This window comes from Ceraceosorus guamensis (genome assembly GCF_003144195.1).
Source record: "Ceraceosorus guamensis strain MCA 4658 unplaced genomic scaffold IE81scaffold_2, whole genome shotgun sequence".
Taxonomy (NCBI): Eukaryota; Fungi; Basidiomycota; class Exobasidiomycetes; order Ceraceosorales; family Ceraceosoraceae; genus Ceraceosorus; species Ceraceosorus guamensis.
The window spans coordinates 336,384-354,174 of NW_020289997.1; the positions used below are offsets into that span (position 1 = coordinate 336,384).

The window sequence follows — 17,791 nt, forward strand, 5'->3', positions numbered from 1 at the left end:
ATCGTACGCGTACAGCTATTGCCACGGCCCTCTCATGCAGTCTTCACTCAGTAGTTCACGATTCGCGGTTATTGTGATTCAGCTCGATTCGCACTCGTGACTTGCGATCGGTGCAAGCTATACTCGTTGACTTCATCTTCAAGCTCCAAGTTGTCGACAAACGACGATTGTCCCCGCTGCACAACAGCTACAATCACGAATTCACTCAATTGTGATTGTCAGCAAGATCCGTATGCGAGGCACATGCTCCTCTCCCGAGTCACGAGTCCGGAGTTCGGAGTGCTTCCTGAAGCTGTCCTTTGCCGGGTAAGACTCGTAACTCGAGCTTGATTGCGAACTCGAAATAAACATTCTTGATTGTGAATGTGATTGCATCAGCTCTCCTCTTGACCCACCCCCTCCCGCCAATCTGTGGAGCGCCCGCCCTCGTCGCTCGCACCTTTCCGGCCCACAGAGCCCGCCATCATGCGGAGAGAGAGAAGAGAGAGCGTAGAAAACTTTGCCGCATACCGAATCTTCCCGCTCATCATTTCAGGCTTTCTGCCATCTCGCCCAGACGTTAGCACTCAAAGAGCGCAACAGTCGTGAGCTGCTCCCCGCGCAGAGGGGAAAGCTCTGGACCAGACAACAAGGGTCATACGCGCATCAACGGCCTAAGACACGCGAGATTGAGTAGCTCCTGCATTCATGATGACGCTTGAGGCGCCAGCATCGATCGAGTGGATGACCCTGCGGGCCACATGTCACACACACGTTCAGACTTGGTTTCAAACAAAACGTCGACAAAGGGTCATTCAGCCATTGTAATGAGAAGTGGTTGATGAATGCCAGAGCGATCCGAACCGAATCTTGCGTAGGCTCCGTATCTCGAGACCCGCTTGAATCTGCACTTTCATTGCGAATCGCGTATCCACCTTGGCTTTCACATCAAAGCGCCATCACATCAAGCATCTACAAAAGCCTTGACGTTCTCCAGCCAAGAGCAGTACTCTGACGGGGTAAAGACGCGTCAGGGATCGTTCCTCCTATCTGACACCGACAATTCACACCTCGCTCACCTTTCTGCTCCTTCAGCTCAGCAAAGTCGGGCACGAAGCGGGCGAGATCAGAGTCGATGCCGCGCTCGTTTAAGAATGCCTCAAATTGAGCCTGGACATTCTCATCCAACGTCTCGAACTTGTTTCAGGGTCGAGGGAAGGGGGAGTCGTCAGAGTGAGTGAGGTTCCCGTGTTTGCATCTCTACAGGAAGCTCCGCATTCCAGCCACTCACCTGAGGTCCAATGTACAATCCACGCCTGGCCCAGTCTGCGTCGGCAGAGAGGTCGGTGGCCAGCTTGGCGTCCTTGTAGTAGCTGATATTCTCCACCGTGAATTGTCCATCCTCCGCCTGAGCGTCGAGGGTTAGAGCACCCTTGCCCTCCTACCGGTGACGTGGGCGCAAATGTCAGCGATGCTGGACGCTGATTCGCATCAAAGATGACGGTGTCACGCCTGGAGTGGTCTCTCGAGGTACCAGACTTCCGCGCTCCCACGTGCATCACCGCATCAGTGTCTTGCCACTCACCTTGGAGATTGTAATGGCGCATCGCACGGGGAAACCAGCTTCCTGTTCCTCCTCGCTTCCTTCCTCCTCCTCAAAATCATTCTCGCTCGTGTCGATGTCACCGATGCTAAAGAGGACACGAATATGTTCATTGCCGTACTCTCTAGTAAGAGCGATCTCGTCCGATCCAGCCACGTCCTGAATGCGCCAAACGCCAGCAGCTTTGAAATCCTTGACGAATTCCGGCTCTTCAGAAGCTGACTCTGAGCCTTCACCCTCGCTTCCTGCGGCTGCAGACTCGCGCTCGTAGGTGATCTCTTGCGCAAGTCGAGAAGAGAGCTCGCTATCTGTAGAGCCGGAACCGCGAGCTACGGCGCTCGCTTGCAAGAACCTCACGGTGGAAGTTGGTGCGATGCAGGGCAGAGCTCGCGAAGGTGCGATGCGAGAGGCGGACAGACGAGGCTGAGCCACGCAGGCCGCTTTCAAAGATCTTGCAAGGGTTGAGCGAATCATAGCGAGTGAAGTGATCGCAAAGCAATTGAATGAGATGAGTTGTAAAAGCCACAGCTGTTGGGGTGAGTGCGTGGAGGTGAAGAGGCAGAAAGCTGCGCGTGTACGCTTTCCTGACGACGTGCCCTGTCCGTCCTGCCCTGCTGCTGCGTCGCACGAGCGGCGCGAAATACTTTTTTGAAGTTCGCAAACACGTGACTTGGGTGTGCACGGTGCACGCAGCATCGAGCGCACCCTTGGCAGGCAAGAGGACATTTAGCAGTCAGTCAAAGTCACGAATATAGAAGAAGATCTTCTCTTCTCGATCGACCATCACACGTCAGAAGAGGCGGTATCAAGTGGATAGATTCCGCCGACATCGATCGTGTGGTAGCCGCTGTTGGCTCGCAGTCGCGCCCCTCTTCCAGGCAGCCAAATCCAGTCAAGGTGACCGTTTTCAGCGCTCATCCATCGTCTCTGCGCGCTGTTCGGCTAGTTCAACACGCCACGCCACACCTCATCAACTCAAACACGTCTTCTTCACGATGTCCAAAGCAGCATCATCATCAGCTTCCACAGTATCCTCCTCATCGCAGATGCAGCAGCTGGAAAGGAGTCTGCAGAAATCCAGCGTCGAGTTTCAGAATCTGCAAGCAGAGCTTGAAAAGGCTGTGGATACGAGACAGACGCTTGCCGGGCAATTGAACGAGAATGAAAGCGTTTTAAAGGTGAGCAGCAGCGCTTTGTGCAGTCAAATTGGTGAGAGACAGAGTGTCGTGTGCTGAGCGAGGTGCCTCGAAACTTCGTCAACCGTTGGTCACGATGCGAGTTCGAGTGGGTTGGCTGGCACACATCGCTTCTAATGAGGCCCTGAATGGGTCATCTTACACATGCGGCTCAGCTTGGCGGGGCGGGCGAGTGAGCAAGCGAAAGTACAAAGTGATTGCGATTGTGATGCTCACAGTCAGGCGGATAGACGACCAAGCTTTGCAGCGCTTGAACGCACGCTCACACCTCACCCTCATCCTCGATAGGAATTCGACGCCCTTCCAAACAAAGGTGTAGGTGCCAAAGTGTACAAGGCAATGGGTCCCGTGTTGTTGCAGCAAGATCCAGCAGAGGCGAAGAGCAATGTGCAAAAGAGGATAGACTTTATTCAGGGCGACATGTGAGTGGAGTGGAGCGCCCTCATGGCGTCATGATGTCACGGCGCCTGTTCGCTCCGTTGTGCTAACTTCTCTACTCTCTTGGCATCACGACTCTTGCAGCAGGCGAGCAGAGACGCTGCTCAAAGAGCTTTCAGAGAAGGGCGAAAAGAAAAAGGAAGAGGTGAGGGCGTCGTGGAGACGTCGAGCGATTCGACATCTGGCTGAAGCTGTGCTACGGCCCGACCTGGCCAGCTCGTCAGACTACAATCTCAATTGCAAGGGGCGGCGACAGGCGGTCCAGGCGAAGGCGCGGATGTAGAAGCAGATGGCGCTGGTGGCATCTGAGGGAGATGCAATTATAAAATTACAGCATTGTCCGATGAGCGACGCACAGCTCGACTCCAAGAGGCCAGCCGACACACTTCGGTGACGACAGTGGCGACGCCATCATTCGCACAGCGCAGCCGTCCCGTTTCGAGCGTGAAGCGTAAACTTCAATCGAGCCAAGCGTCCAGCGCAGCTTTGAGAGCTTGCAAGTCCTGCAAGTCTCTTTGGCGATCCTTGATCCGGCCCTCCTGCGCACGAGGAGGGACTGGCGCGTTTGCAAGCTCGGAAATCTTGCGCGAGATTCCAGACCGCAGTGACAGGAGCAGTCGATCGAAGGACTTCTCCAGGCGTGAGATATGCGCGCCAAAATCACGCCCGACGTGACCGAACTCTGGCTCGTCTCTCCCTGCTCGTTCCTCGGCTTCTTGTCCTGCGCTCTGGATCTCTCTCTCGATCTCTTCTTCGTCAGACAAGCTCGTTGGCCTTCCAGGCCTTGTGCGGGCATGCGAGCGGGATGGCTTCTGAGCCTTTGCGGTTCTCGCGCGTGGCGTGTATCTCTTGGACCTTGACATTCCTGCTAGCTTGAGCACCGCGGCGCTGGCTTCCACGGCAATGTCGAGCAAGTCCAGAATGATTCCATGGACGTGCTCGTTATATCGCGCCGCGTAGACCGTGCGGCTGGCATCGATGGTCCGATCAAAAGTGAGATGCGAAGCATCAAAACGGCTTTGGTCGATGGGCACCGAGTTGCCAAGTCGTGCGCTTTGTGATGCTTGATGAGAGGCCTCCGAGCCTTTCGCAGGCCAAGAGAGGAAGCACAAGTCGGCCATTCTGCGGACGGAAGAGGCATGCATCTCGATCATCTCGTCGAACGACGACAACGTGGGCAGTCGTTCAGCGATCTCTTGACACCGGGGCTCTAAAATCTGTGCATAGCCGGCAGAAGCGTTAGCACTCAACCTGGCTCCAATGAGCATCATGGAAGTGACTCACATCTGTCATGATCCACCGTCTCAGCAGCGCGACGATCCAATTCATCTTGACGCGCAGAGAAATGGACGCTCGTACGTCGTTAGCACGCGTGTGCAGAATGTGGGCTGGCATCGCAGCTGGCTGACGATCTCCAGACGCATCGCGGAGCTCAACTCCTAGTCCGTTGAGCATGCTCGGGCGAAGGTTGAGCAGCTCAGAGAGGCAGCTTGATGCTCGAAAGAGCTGTAGCTGAAGAGTAAACATCTGCTGATAGGCCTCGATCACGCCCGGGGTGAGCATATAAGTCAAGGGCCAGGGCATCTGCAGGCGCCTCCAGTGCGTCAGCTACCGATTCGCGGACTGCACACCCAATATATGACCCACCTCATAGTCAATGCTGATGCTTGCTAACGCTCTGACGCTACCTGTGCTCCGCAACGCCTCGGACTTGAAGCGCACTCGCCCAGTGTCGACCCACTCCTCCGCCCTGGTCTCTTCGCGAAACGAGACTTCTAGAATTTGAGCATTTGGCAGCGTTCGGGCCATCTGACGTGGAAGCAGGGCCCACGATCAGTCGTGAGTCACAAGATGGCAAGCATGCAAATCGGCCTCACTCACGCTAAGGTGGATAAGGTGTGCCCAAAAGCTCATATCAGGGCTTCTCCACAAGAACAGCTTCTGGAGGACGCTGATGTGCGCAGGCAGATCGATGACTCCGCCTTCGAGGCGCGACTGCAGCAGCACAGAATTGAGCCTCCTCCGCACAAGCGTCAGCACCGGCTCAAGGCGCTTAATCAGCAGTGTGCTTACTCCTGCCTCGCTACCAAGAATGAAGGCAAGCTGGAATTGTTTGCCTGCCACACCTCCGCTGAGTTTGAGCGGCCGGTCAGGCAGACGAGCGTCGGATAGCCAATCGTCGGCAATCTGAGTGACTACTGGCGATGGCTCCGCACGTAGGAGAGGCGAGATTGTGTCGCCGAACAAAGCTCGGCTGATTGCAGCAGCATCGACCTGATGCCGAGTCGAATTGATCTGCTCGTCCGGCTTTACTCGAGCCCTTTCAGGAAATGTTACGTTCGACCGATGTGAGCCCCGCAAGCGTGATTTTCCCAGACTGAGCTGAGCCATGCTGGACCAAGTCTCGCCAACAGAGCGCGTCGCATCTGTCTCATTCTCCGAATCATGTGAAATGCCGTCTGCGTCGGCGTCTTCATTCGGCGCTTCGACTTCCTCCAGTACCAGCAGCCGTTCCAGATCGCTGTCCTCTTGAAGCAAGCTTGCAAGCAGAGGCAGCTCGTGTGCAGCGCCTAAAAGTCTCAAGAGACCGACAGCCTTGCCAGCGGACAGGATCTCCTGCGCAAGCCCTTTTCCAATGAGGAAGACAGGGGGCAAAGGAACACTTCGAGGCGCATCTTCAGAGGATCCGACGCCGCGCTCCTGCTCCAGCGCTCCGAGGGTCCAAGCCTCGGTCCAAAAGGTGGTGTCGGTCGGTGAGAGCCGATGATCATGCTGGAAGAAACTGCAAGTTGCTGCCAGCCTTTGCGAGCGCTGAACACGAGCAGTGGGGCTGAGGTCCTCATCCGAGGGTTGGGAGGCCATGGGCATGCCGTGTACAATCCATCGTCGCGCCTCATCCCAGAGGGGACTTGCCGTCGCAAGAAAACACCTGGCGAGCTCCTCAGGGTCGGGCTGCGCATGCTCGCGAAGTTTTACATCTCGTCCTTCCGAGAAGGCAACTTCGAAGCGCACTGCTGCGAGCAAGGCGTCAAGCAGTGGTGTCACACTTCGGAACGGAGTGGGCGCGCGCAGCTCGAGGGAGCTCCGAGCTTGAAATAAATCAACTTCCCGGGCTATCTCTTCAAGCTCTAGAAGAGTGGCGACCGCGCAGTCGACTTTGGTCATCAGTTCGGTCAAGGTGGTCATAGGAGGTGCCTCGCCTGCGCCTCGGACGAGGGCCTTAGCAATCGCCGCGTCGTAAGCGGCAAATTGATGATTTGTTCGGCCGAGCACTTCGCTGAGTGCACCGCCAAAGCTGCGAAAGGACTGGGCAGTCACTAGAGAAGGTCCTGCGATGCCGCCACCGGACAAAGCTTGGAGCTGACTTGAGAGCTGCCGCAGATTCTCGAGGGACGTGCAGATGACCGCAAAATGAGTCAAGGCCGCATTCCAGGAACCTAGAGATAAATGACTAATCCTTGCAGGGTCTGCAACAAGCTCGTATTCGCCAATATTGTTGCGACATCGAAATAGCTTGTTTGAATCGCCTTGCAACGCTAGCAAAATCTCGCGCAAGGCATGCGTTTCTTGCAGTTGAGCGATGCGTGCATTTTCACCCACCTCCAGGGCTAGCAGCGTGTCTGGCTGGCCCAAGTCGAAGGGGCGTCGCACGAAGCCGAGATGGTGACGCTGCGGGGTGTCCTGACCGGCTGATTTAATCTGGTGAATAGCTGCTCCTTGCCATGCTCGTAGCCGTTGCGCATGCGCACCAGAGCTCTCCGTGTCGGCGCGAGCAGCAGCAGCAATTCTATTCCGGGAGTTCACCGCGTCTTTCATCGCTGGAGTGGCTTTCGGTGGCAGCATTGACCCATCAGCACCTCCTTCCGCAGAGAGATCGCTCCACTCGCTCAGGGTATCGTCCGAGTCAGTCGCGCCCGAGTGTTCTAGCTCCAAAGGATCTTCAATCAAGATCCTTAGCCACTCCTCTCGTTGCGCTTCGCGCTGATGCTCCTCGTCGAGATAAGCGTAAGAGCGTCGAGTCTTGCCTTGCAAAAGATCTTTGGCGTACTCAGACGCGTTCTCAGAGGGTACGCGTGAAAGCGAGAGCTCCCAACATGAAAGCGTCAGTCTTGTGCTCACTCCAACTGAGATCGCCCGCTCCGTTCGCTGGCTCACCAATAGCGCCAAAATTTCCCCCGCATTCCTCGAAGTGATGGCCGGATCTTCCACCAACTTCTGCTTGCCCTTGAGACTGGCAGGGAGATCCTCCGCTCTCAGGCCGTTGGCGAGTCGCCTCTCCCTATCCGCCCTGCGCGACTCTTGCAGTGCTCTGCTTTGCCGAGCCAGATGCTGGGCTTGCGACATGGATTTATCCAGAGCGCCAAGGCAAGCTTTGAGCGCATCGCTCACTTCTTCGCGCAATTCGATCCGGTTCCTCAGAGCGACGCCGTGAATGTGCTCAGTGGCTGCCTCGTAGTCCGTCGTCGGCGCTACCGGTGCAAGCTTGCGGGCGCTTGTCGATGGACGTATATGCTTCTGCGCTATGGAATGCACTGCCTCGTAGCGCTCAACGAAGTCAGCTTGCGACTCGCGCGAAGGGCCCGCAGCATCATCCTTTCCGTGCTGCTCGCACGAGATGTCACCGTCATCCTCGTCAAGGCTTGCAAAGGCTGCGGAGAAGCGTGCTAGCAGTTCGTCGGTCGTCATCCTGCTCGCAGCCCTTGCCGAAGTCATGGTGGCAGACCGCGCTGCCGCGGGTAGGCGCTCTTCCGCAACTGTTAGGGTCGGACCTCTGGCGAACAAGGCTTCAATGGAGGCGTCGCTCCTTTCGATCAAGTGTAGGTCGGGAAGGTCACTCTTCACTTGCGACTGCGACTCGATGGCTCTCAGAAAGCCCCGTACTCACTGACTATCGAGCGTAGCTGGAGCGTGCCCGAAGGGAAGCGTCGACTCATCGTCGTCTTCTGCTTCAGCCTCGTCGGCTTTTGTTCCCACGCACGCACGCACGCACGCACGCGAGGTGTTGGCTTGACACGCGCGCGCGCGCGCGACCGTGTTAATCACACACCTGCTGCTGCAGCCGCTATGACGCGCGACTCGACGCGTCGTAAGCTTCCAACTCGAAGAATGAAGCGCCGAAGCAGGAGAAGTTGTATCGGGACCATTAACATGATCCCACTTGGATTTCATATCAATGCGGAGGTCGCGCGGCGAAGCGGAGGTGAAACACAACAATAATCAAAATTAAGAGTATGAATGAGCGTGCAGCATGCAGCTCGCACGGCGGGAGGCGTCAGCGCGCGGTCACACGTCCGCATCAGTGTGATTCTTGATTGTGAGTGCAACGGTCTTCAGCATGCAGCGGTGGTGTACCGGGTACGACTTTCTTCGAAGCTATGCATACATACTGCGCTTCCTACACCATCGACCCAGTCGTCCTAGTTTGCTCTTCAGAGAATCGTCCTTCTCGTCTGTTACCAGACGCAAGACTTGTTACGCTGGCTCCGGCGCTCTGACTCGAGCGCGATGGAGCAGACCAAAAGTACAGCACCGCGAGAAGCTTGATGGAGAGCACCGAATCATATCGCCGCAATGCAGCGTCCTTCAGCGTATGGTGGACACGGCAGGGGACAAATGAACGGCGAAACGAAGCGCGACGTCAGGCATGGTGTACGCACCGCGGCAGAGCAAGCTTTGGGCAAGTCTACGCACGTCGACCATCCAGCAAGGGAGGGGCATTCAAATGCAAGGCGCTCGCCACGTCCACAGTTCGAAGAGACATCCTCGGACCAAGACAATCCTTGGGGATCGCAGGAGGAAGAGACCCTCACTCGTATCGAAGACGCATGGGCGTCGCAGAGAGTCAAGGGAGCTGCTGCTCCAGCGCCCGCAGCCGGCCAAGGAGGCATGGATCCCGTAAATCGCTTCAGTGCAGCGAGTAGATACGCTCGTCCGAGCGGCCCAGCTCCTCCAGCTGGTCATACCTCCACAGGCAGGCCATTGACTGTCAAAGATGCTCCAGCGCCGCCCAGCCGAAAGTACGACGGTCCCCTTCCCAGTGACCTGCCACCACCACAGAGTCAGCTTCAGCCTCGGGCCGCTCATGACGGCCTACAATCTCGTGCACCATCAAGGCGCAGCGTACCCAGTGCGATCATCGAAGAACAGGAGGAAGAGGGAGATTCATCAACGTCCTGGCATGAACACGCGGTCGGTGACCCGCATGAAGCATCGCTGCAGCGTGAGGACGACGAAGATGACGGCCAGAGGTTGGTGCCTTCTTCTCCAGACCCACCTGCCCAACTCCAATCCACGCTCGACGCTTTCGAAGCCGGTGCCCCTTGGTCCAATCCACCAGGCACAGCGGCAGAGAGGTCTTACTTTCTCCGCCGTCAGCCGAGCAGCTCTCCCGAGCCACAAGATCCTTTGCCAGCAGATGGCGACTCGAGAGTCGAGGACTCAAATGGACGAGACCGATCGCGCGATCCGCAACGAGCTCATCCTGCCCCACTTGCGGCTCTTCCACCTGCAAAGAGGCCCCGTCTGGGCATGGGCAGACCGCATGGTCAGCCTGCGGGCCCTCCGCTCGCAATGGCGCCTCAGGTGGAGCGCGTGTCAGCTCAGACGACAAGCGCATTGCAGCGACCCCTTTCGCCAGCACCTCGCACTCTCTCCACATCGGCATTACAGCGCCTGCAACCCGGTCCAGACGAAGTATTCATATCACACGATGGTCGAGGTAGCTTGCAAGGAACTGCTCTGCCTCGTGCGCCTGCGACCACTGGCGCAAAGGGTAGCAGGAGTGTCATGGGCGCTGATGAAGATTGGGACATGGACGATCCGGATTTATGGGCGGACGAGGAGTCACTAAGATTGGCGGAAGAGGCTGCCGTATTCCAGGCTAGTCAAGCGGTCAGAGCCAGTCAGATGCAGTCGGAACTCATTTCTGCGACTGGACGACCGGCTCCCTTGCCTCACGGGCGTCGGAATGTTGGTCTGGGATCCGATCAGGCGCGCAGTAGCCGTGTGCTAGCTAGGACGGAGAGCGCGCCCGCAATCAGTCCCTCTAGTGCCGAGAAACATTCTCGTGCGCAAGAGCAACGACATGCAGTACAAAATTCATCCACTCTCGGGACGTTTCAGCAACTTGCGAACGGGCGCCATGATGCAGCATCCAGGGTGCCCAGTCGAGCGGGCACGCCTACAAACGTGGGGTCGATCGCGGGTGTTGCGGTAGTGAGAGGACTGCCAAAGGTAGATCAGCAGAGCAGAGCGGGCGGCCGAAATCCAATGGTGACGCCAATTGCAGATCTTGCAGCGACAGCTGAGGAAAAGATACGTCAGCTGGAGGACGAAAGACGTAAGGCCCGCCAAGCTGCCGATGGGGAGATCAATATCCTACGCTCTAGGCACACCAAACTTGAGAAGGAAGCTGACCAACTACGCAAGCAAAATGCTGAGCTTGCGGTCCGGCATGCAGATGAGTTGGAAAGGATAAGGCGTGAAAGAGAGGAGGAGAGGATGGCGAATGAAACGCAGGCGGCCTTTGGAGTGAGTACCACTAGCCAGCTCGGTCGCTCTGTCACCCGTAGCGCTGATCAGCCAGGATGGCGTTCCTTCGCCGATTCAGCACATTCAAAATGCGACCTCTTCGCGCTGGGTGGCTGGAGGCTCAGTGCGGCGGAGGGCGCCTGCAACGCTTTTGCGCGATGGATCAGGGCCAAACAGCAGTGCTGCACAAAGGGCGGGGCTGACGACGCCGACTAAAAGGGGTGGTCGTATGCTTCGCAATCTCGGCTCAGGAGGACGCTCTCAAGATCGAGAGTCGGAAGAGAGCCCCAGAAGCCAAAGGAGGGCCAACGATATTCGTGAGTCCATTTCCTGATTTGTAACCAGCAGTATAGTCTCACACACGGCACGCATCACTTGTACCGCTAGTGCCGTTCCCGAACCTCGACAACTCGTTCGCCTTGCCCAAGTCGCGTCGCACCTCTCATCCAGAGCAGCAGACACTCACTGAGCCCCAACTTCTGGAAGAGTCTCCGTCATCGCAATTGCAGGGCACTCCGACGGTACGCGTCCTCGAGGCGAAGCAAAAAGCCGAAAGCTTGTGGTCCGACCCTCTCGCCCGATACCCCTGGATGCAAGCGAGCTACGCGAAGAAGCGCGCAGAACTGCTTGGGTCAGTCATAGCGCACACGAATGGTCAGCAAGAATCCGTGTTACTGCCTGTCGCAGATTCTGCCCAAGACGAGACACAGCCTAGAGCTACACAAGTGGCTTCTCAGGATCGCACTCTCCAGAGGCTCTTGAATGCGCGTTTGTCCCGACACACCGACCGAAGTCTACAAGTTGCGTACGCAACGGCTTGCTCCGAACTACTGGCTCTGCTTAGCAGTCCCTCAGATGCCTCGCTCCGCTTTTCCTTTTTGGCGCACCGTCTTGGAAAAGATCGAGGCAACAAAGAACTTGAAGACGAAGACTGGTACGATGCGAACGATCTCTTTGAGCAGGGCCTGGACGGAACGGTCGAAGAATTGATCCAAATACTTCTCAGATTCCTGGACGTCTTCTGGGATCTCCGCAGCGTGAGTGTGCGATCATGCGCTTGAGATGGCAGCTGCGTGATGTTAGAGTGGCTCGGTACAGGCTGACGCTTCTGTCGCCTCTAACGTCATTAGCTGGATGGTATCATAGATGTACTGGGTCTCTTCACCAGCCTCTCCCTGCGCCACGCGTCTGCTATACGCGCAGCGTTGTTCGTCAGCGATTCGGGTGAACAAGAACGGGAGTTTCAGCGAAATGAAGACGATGCTATGGAAGAAGTTGTGCAGACTGACAGTTCGGCCGCTGCTCGCAATGAGCAGCGCCTAGACACTCCATCAAAGCGGCGAAAGCCGGGTCCTCCACGAAAAGGAGTGTCATTTGCGGAGACTTTAATCGCATATGTGCGATTGGCTACCACGCCAGCAAGCCAGGCCAAAGCTAAGAGCGAGGCCGCACAGGCATTCCAGACGACACCTTTGGACAACAAGCTGCACGTTCCTAACGCGGCTAGGCCTGACGACGACCGCCTTTCGCAGCCTACAGAGACTGATGAATTCCATGCGTCGTGGCAGCTCACGACTTTCGACTCGGAGAATTTATTGGCGTCAGTAGCACACGTGCTTCAGGTGATGAGTGTAGTGCTCCAGACGCACGAAGTTGAAACGTGAGTGGTGCTTGCCTCTCGACATTGATCGAGGGAGTCTGACACACGCCTGCTTGTTCCCATCAACAAGCTTGCGCCAACTATTCAAGGCGACCGGATTTCTTGGGACCCTGTTGCTGAGCAGTCGCTCGACATCTACCTTGCTTCGCGTTTTAAGGATGTTGACGTCCGCAATTCGGTGTGAGTCTTGGGACTTGGATGCATTCAGGCAACCCTCACGCTCACTTGGATGCTCTAGTCCCGAGTGCTTGGCACGTCATTTTAGCATGTCCCATGGAAAAGACAGACCTTGCTGCTTTGCATCCGCGCGTCTCGAACTCTCCTGCCCCGCTGTTCGAGCTGCTCTGTGCGTTGTTGAAAGACTCCGAAACGGCACGGCGACCTTCATCAGAGGTGAGCACGCGCAGGCCTCTTCACTGATAGTCGTGCTCGCGGCTCACTCGACGACTCTGCAGATGCACGCTATCCACCAAACCATCACAGTCTTCCTCACCCAACTGGTGTTGACCCAGCCACAATCGCTGCCAGTCGTGGCTGAGAGTGCACCTCTCCTCACAGCCCTCGTTCGGCGGATGTATGAAGACACGACTGTGGTCTGGCACCTCGATGGTGTCTCGACGCCTCAATTACATGTTGACAGCGCACAGTTAGTTGGGCAACGCGAGCACATTAGCAGCAGAATCAAGTCACTGACATTTAACTTCCTCCGTTGTGTCAATAGGTTGGTGGCAAGATTAGTCTCAACAGTCCGCTTGCTAGGCACGCTATATGCGTTTCCCGAGAGGCCTGTCAGCTTGGCTAGAAGAATCTCTTCTGACGCCTGCCACGCCGTCTACAATGGCGCGAGGCATGCATACATCTTGTCGCTCAGCCGCATCGCGTTTGCGGAGGAGCCAGAGTGGATAGCAGGGGAAGAAAGGGACGAGATGCAGGAAGTGGGAGGTGAGTCAATCCACACGTAACATCGCTCTGGCGCCCACATTTACACAGCAGATTGGACGGCTTGATCAGACTTGGCTACCGAGCTACTTGAGCTGGTGTTGACACCAGACGAACTCGACGCCGCGTGGGAGCTCTGTGCGGATAGATCAGAGTCTGGTGAGCCTGAAAAGATAGAAGGAGCTGAAGATGCAGAAGGCGATGCAGTGATGGGGCCTGGCCCCACTCAGGCATCAGAAACTCAATATGAGGAAGAAGAGGCGATGCAAATGGACGTGGGCGATGCGCCAGTCGACCAGAACGTTCGAAATACAGACTCCCACTTGGCAAATATCCGAACGTCCGATCGGGCTGTAGGAAGTCAAGGGAAATCGCCAGCGCTGGTGGAAGGCCAGGTCAATCTTTGCTCAATACACATGCCACGCAATAAGGAAAATCATCAAGTCGCAGCCATGATCGAGAAGCCTCAGCATCAGGAGGGAAGGGGCATACAGGGAGGCAAAAGAAGACCGATTTATCTTCAAGTCTCGGACTCTGAGGAGGAAGGATGAACACGCTGCGGCGATTATTGTCCGGGTGCGGGGCGCGGATACAAGGATCATGGCAATATCATCGCCTCTTCACGTACGCACAAGCATTTGTATCATAAGTGTCGGCAGAATTGCCACCATAATCGCAACAACTTGCATAAATAAGCCAATCGCAAGCGACCGCGCGAGCCCAGAGTCGAGCGGCGTGAGTCGACTTGGCATTCCTTAGCCCTGCAGCCCATGGTGGGGAGATCACATCACAACAAAGAATGAAGCACATTCGCTTGATGGTAATCAAGAATGCATCAAGAGTGAGCCATTTTAGTCAATGGGTCGACGCACACCACTGCTGCGACGCGAATTGGCATGCACGGCAGCGTTTGGCGAGACGACTTCTGCCTGCCGAGCTCGCAAGGGAGAGCGATTCGAATAGGATTGAATTGCGACTGCCCTGAGCGCGCATACTGGTACATTCGAGTGACAAAAAGAGCATTCCGTGCATCGCTCCGCAAAGGAGGAAAGCTGAGGGAAAGAAAACAGAACTCCAGAGAAATGCTATTGTGCGGCCTCGCTAGCAGCAAGGTGAGCATTTCAGCTGCATTTTATGGAGCCGCTTGTTCGCTGTTCAAGACGAATCAAGCTAGGAATGGGCGGGCGGATTGTCCCAGTCTATTCTCGCTGCGAACTCTCTAATCTTGCTCTCAAAATTCTCCGGCACGTCGGAGCCTCGTCCAGCAGCGACTCTGAGCACCACATCGTTGGCAGCGTACGATCCCAATATGTCGACGTGATCCGCTGTGGTCAAGCCTCCTCTTGGGTCCATAGCAGCGGGCATGTGCTTGACTTCGTGCGTGATCACCTTGATGCCAGCAGGATTGTACCTTTCGCGCTTCCATCCTTCCACGCACATCGCTCCAAGGGAAAGCAGCGAGACCGTTCCGTCCCCGTCGCCCATTTTGCAGCCCGCTCGAACGACTGGGTTCGCCTTTTCGTCGTGGATGGTCGCGTCTATCCATCCTGTTCGGCCGGTGGGGAAGTCCAAGGGTGTTGCCACTGTGCAGTCGTCGTTGGCTGCACACTGCGCATTGTCACCCTCCGACTCCGTCTCGTCACGTTGGTACGGCCCTTGCTCGTACCAGTAGCTCCTCTCCGTCGACTTTCCGACGCCGTAAAGACAATGGATCTTCATGGAGGGCGCATTTGGCAAAGGCGCTTCTAAAGGATTGCTCCAGGTCTGCTCGTGTTCCTTCTTGGCATTCTCTCGTACTACGTTCGGATCGTATTCCATCCCGTTTGAGTAGTTGGCCGCCAGCATTCGTTGAAAGCTAGTGGGGGTATGCTGCATGAGCCAAGTGATGGCGTCGCCTGCCGTCAAGTTCTGAGGCGCGGAGCTCAGTGCGGAGGGATCATGGTGGCTCGCCTCGGCTTGTTCGTGCGACGCCTTACCAGAGTCAGCTGCGCCCATCTGGTGCTCTAGCGCAGGCAGCTTGAAGCTGTAAATGTTGCCGTGCGTGTCTGTTGAATTCCACTCATCATCGGCCGCAAAGCTTGCATTGCCCCATATCGCGCTACCACCCTTGATCATCATGCTGCGAATCGAGAGTGTGGCAAAAATGTTAGCTTAGCGCAGAAAAGTGGCGCTTTCAAGTCGCGCTGCGCTACCAACCTGGCACTTCCAGCCCAGCTTTGGAAAAGCTTGGCGCGCTCGCTGCGACTAAAGAACTTCTCCAACAAATAGGCGGCAGCGGGAGGCAGTTCCACTGTATCTCGCATCTCGCCGCTCAAGAGCGCGGCCATAGCTTTGGGCACACCTAGGAAAGTGCCGGCGATGGAGGTGAAGGCTTCGATGTGATCTTCCACCCAGCTCGGGCCTCCATTGCCGTAGCCTTCGCCTTCGGCCTCGACCCTGTGAGCCAAGAATGGGGTCTATCAGCACAATTCGAAGTAAATGAAGAGGGCCCAGGGCTCACCATTTGAAAAAGTGGAGAGCTACAGAGCTGCCCATCGAGTGCGCTACGAGAACCGTCTTTTTGCCTTCGATTCGCTTGTTCTGCTCTATGCGGAGCTTCACTGCACGTGCGTAGGAGGGCAAAGTTATAAATATTGACTTCTTCTAGCATCAAGAACGAGTCCTGACTTACTGCGCGTGAAGAATCGATCTCTGACCTCGAGATTATGGTACGATAGCCTGTATAGGGGGGCGAGTGATGGCATCAGATGCCTGAATTCAGATGCCCACTACTCGGGGCCGAACTTACCGCCAGTCATATGCAGCCAACCAGAGATTGTTGATGTCGTATCCAAGCACTGCCAGATTTTCAATGATCTGGCAGGAGCGGCCACAAATTTCTTGTTCGCTTCAGCTTGACAGTCCACCAAGATCAAGCACCAGGACTTGCGCATGCGCATGCAGCATCCTCTACTCGACTCCACATCTGGCTAGCTCGAGCCCCGCTAGCTGCCACACTCACCTTTGCCCAAATCCAGTACCCTGCAATGAAATGACTAGCGCCGTCGAAGCCTTCGCTGGGCCTGACCTTGATTCCAGGAGGGTCAAGACCAGTGTCGGGGTCTAGGCTTATGTGCCTGATCCACCTCTCCTTTTCAAAAACGATGGTCCTCATCATCGTAGCGCTTCCCCACAACCTCTTTCTAAAGAATCCCGCCGAAATTTCGTCCGTCGTCCAGCTCTCCAAACCAGTGCTGATGACACCTGGCAAGAGCACGACTGGATGTTCGGCTCTCAAACCCCTGGCATATGCATTCCTGCCAACCGTAAAGTCTTTGGACTTGAGCCATTCGCGAGGTGCCGAGAAGAGATTATCGCCGAGATCCGCAAATTCTCTAGGCAGGCGCATGGAGAAGAGGTCAAAGTCGAGGGATGGGAAGCTGCGAGCTTGCTCTTCCAAGAGGGATCTGAACCCCGTCATGCTGGAATGTTGCGCTGCTGCCCAAGCCAGGAGAGCTCCCAGTAGGGCACCGCACACAAAGAATAGTCGTCTGTACCTCGTCAGACCCTTTGGCGCAGGCGGGGCCTCTGGCAAGGATAGCCAAGGTATATCGCTAATGTCGTGCTCGTGATACGGAGTGCCAGGTGCTCGCAGAATATACGATGGGTTCCTATTCGCAGAGCCGAACGGGACTCTGCTCGGTCTTTTCGTGCTGCGTTCCAGAGTGATGCGTCTAGGCGGGGAGGAAGGATCGTCGCTTTCTGGCGTCGTCGTGCCCGAAGTGTCTGCAGCGGTGGGCTGCGCAAGCCTGCTCGATGCGACTGCAAGCGACACACCACCGCCGTTGCTGCCGCCATTGTGATTGTCGCCACCATCGAGAGCAGAGCTCGAGGCGTGCTTTTCCTCGCCCTCCTTGGACGACGTCTTGCCCGTCTTGCGACGATTCATGGTACCGTAGGTTGCTCGAGCGCGCGCGATGACGGTGGACCAGCGCAGACAAGATGCAGGCGAGCAAATGGGGGTGAGGCGTGAATGTGAAGCGTTTTAGGCGGACGAGGGAGGATGAAGCTCAAAGGGAGTTAGCGAGCGTCACTTGACAAGCGCAATTACATTGCAACTCAAAGTTCAGGAACAGCTTCGCGGAGTCTGAGTGTCATGATCAAGTGACGGCATTCACATTCACACAGCAGCAGCATCAGCCACTCACTCACTGCAACCAGCAGACCGCTCAGCAGCGTTGCCGACGGGAGATCCCTGCTGCTGCTGAGCGCAAATTTGTGTGGAGGGAGCGCTGCGCGTGTGCAGCAGGAGCGAGATGTTCAAAAGCGCAAGAGCAGCAGCGCGTGCCGCATGCGCAAATCGTCGCGGTAGGTACAGCCGGCGCGGATGTGAGCGTTCCGAGGCTTTCCGCAGCGCGCTAACGTGCCATGCTGTCGGGTGCTGTCGCTGGAGAAGACGAAAGCACT

At 56.3% G+C, this 17,791-nt stretch overlaps 5 protein-coding genes across 5 annotated transcripts; 2 read left to right on the forward strand and 3 right to left on the reverse strand.

Moving 5' to 3' along the window:
• Positions 1 to 721: 721 nt before the first annotated feature.
• IE81DRAFT_363509 (mitochondrial glyco protein) lies at positions 722 to 2,056 on the reverse strand (the record flags this gene model as incomplete). Its single annotated transcript, XM_025516781.1, has 4 exons — positions 722 to 990; positions 1,059 to 1,176; positions 1,271 to 1,420; positions 1,565 to 2,056. 4 exons carry the CDS (start codon positions 2,054 to 2,056, stop codon positions 944 to 946), a joined length of 807 nt encoding a protein of 268 aa, XP_025373244.1. The 3' UTR covers positions 722 to 943.
• A 572-nt stretch (positions 2,057 to 2,628) lies between these two features.
• IE81DRAFT_284575 (Prefoldin) lies at positions 2,629 to 3,499 on the forward strand (the record flags this gene model as incomplete). The annotated part of the gene is made up of 3 exons (XM_025511596.1): positions 2,629 to 2,760; positions 3,067 to 3,200; positions 3,301 to 3,499. The coding sequence occupies 3 exons, from the start codon at positions 2,629 to 2,631 to the stop codon at positions 3,497 to 3,499; spliced, it is 465 nt and encodes a 154-aa protein (XP_025373245.1).
• On the reverse strand, positions 3,234 to 8,155 carry IE81DRAFT_82745 (hypothetical protein). Its single transcript, XM_025517675.1, has 5 exons — positions 7,372 to 8,155; positions 5,098 to 7,302; positions 4,864 to 5,025; positions 4,501 to 4,800; positions 3,234 to 4,433 (listed from the first exon to the last, which is right to left on the reverse strand). The coding sequence occupies exons 1-5, from the start codon at positions 7,927 to 7,929 to the stop codon at positions 3,675 to 3,677; spliced, it is 3,984 nt and encodes a 1,327-aa protein (XP_025373246.1). The 5' UTR covers positions 7,930 to 8,155; the 3' UTR covers positions 3,234 to 3,674.
• Positions 8,156 to 8,579: 424 nt separating this feature from the next.
• Positions 8,580 to 14,025, forward strand: IE81DRAFT_319467 (hypothetical protein). Its single transcript, XM_025512729.1, has 9 exons — positions 8,580 to 10,746; positions 10,826 to 11,063; positions 11,134 to 11,783; positions 11,877 to 12,406; positions 12,477 to 12,586; positions 12,645 to 12,799; positions 12,862 to 13,052; positions 13,128 to 13,348; positions 13,418 to 14,025. Exons 1-9 carry the CDS (start codon positions 8,788 to 8,790, stop codon positions 13,894 to 13,896), a joined length of 4,533 nt encoding a protein of 1,510 aa, XP_025373247.1. The 5' UTR covers positions 8,580 to 8,787; the 3' UTR covers positions 13,897 to 14,025.
• A 271-nt stretch (positions 14,026 to 14,296) lies between these two features.
• Positions 14,297 to 17,481, reverse strand: IE81DRAFT_319468 (LACT-domain-containing protein). The gene is made up of 6 exons (XM_025512730.1): positions 16,347 to 17,481; positions 16,134 to 16,201; positions 16,017 to 16,063; positions 15,846 to 15,945; positions 15,542 to 15,781; positions 14,297 to 15,464 (listed from the first exon to the last, which is right to left on the reverse strand). Exons 1-6 carry the CDS (start codon positions 17,271 to 17,273, stop codon positions 14,516 to 14,518), a joined length of 2,331 nt encoding a protein of 776 aa, XP_025373248.1. The 5' UTR covers positions 17,274 to 17,481; the 3' UTR covers positions 14,297 to 14,515.
• Positions 17,482 to 17,791: the final 310 nt, after the last annotated feature.

What these genes read in the sequence shown, in the direction of transcription:
- IE81DRAFT_319468 (XM_025512730.1), bottom strand. Translation starts at nt 17,273, where the DNA reads ATGAATCGTCGCAAGACGGGCAAGACGTCGTCCAAGGAGGGCGAGGAA. An exon ending in AGATCGATTCTTCACGCGCA is followed by an intron (nt 15,946 to 16,016) that starts GTAAGTCAGGAC and finishes ACGCACGTGCAG; the next exon opens with TGAAGCTCCGCATAGAGCAG. An exon ending in GCTCTCCACTTTTTCAAATG is followed by an intron (nt 15,782 to 15,845) that starts GTGAGCCCTGGG and finishes CTTGGCTCACAG; the next exon opens with GGTCGAGGCCGAAGGCGAAG.
- IE81DRAFT_319467 (XM_025512729.1), top strand. Translation starts at nt 8,788, where the DNA reads ATGCAGCGTCCTTCAGCGTATGGTGGACACGGCAGGGGACAAATGAAC. An exon ending in AAGGAGGGCCAACGATATTC is followed by an intron (nt 11,064 to 11,133) that starts GTGAGTCCATTT and finishes TTGTACCGCTAG; the next exon opens with TGCCGTTCCCGAACCTCGAC. An exon ending in TCTTCTGGGATCTCCGCAGC is followed by an intron (nt 11,784 to 11,876) that starts GTGAGTGTGCGA and finishes TAACGTCATTAG; the next exon opens with CTGGATGGTATCATAGATGT.
- IE81DRAFT_82745 (XM_025517675.1), bottom strand. Translation starts at nt 7,929, where the DNA reads ATGACTTCGGCAAGGGCTGCGAGCAGGATGACGACCGACGAACTGCTA. An exon ending in GGGAAATTTTGGCGCTATTG is followed by an intron (nt 7,303 to 7,371) that starts GTGAGCCAGCGA and finishes TCATGTTGGGAG; the next exon opens with CTCTCGCTTTCACGCGTACC. An exon ending in CACACCTTATCCACCTTAGC is followed by an intron (nt 5,026 to 5,097) that starts GTGAGTGAGGCC and finishes CTTCCACGTCAG; the next exon opens with ATGGCCCGAACGCTGCCAAA.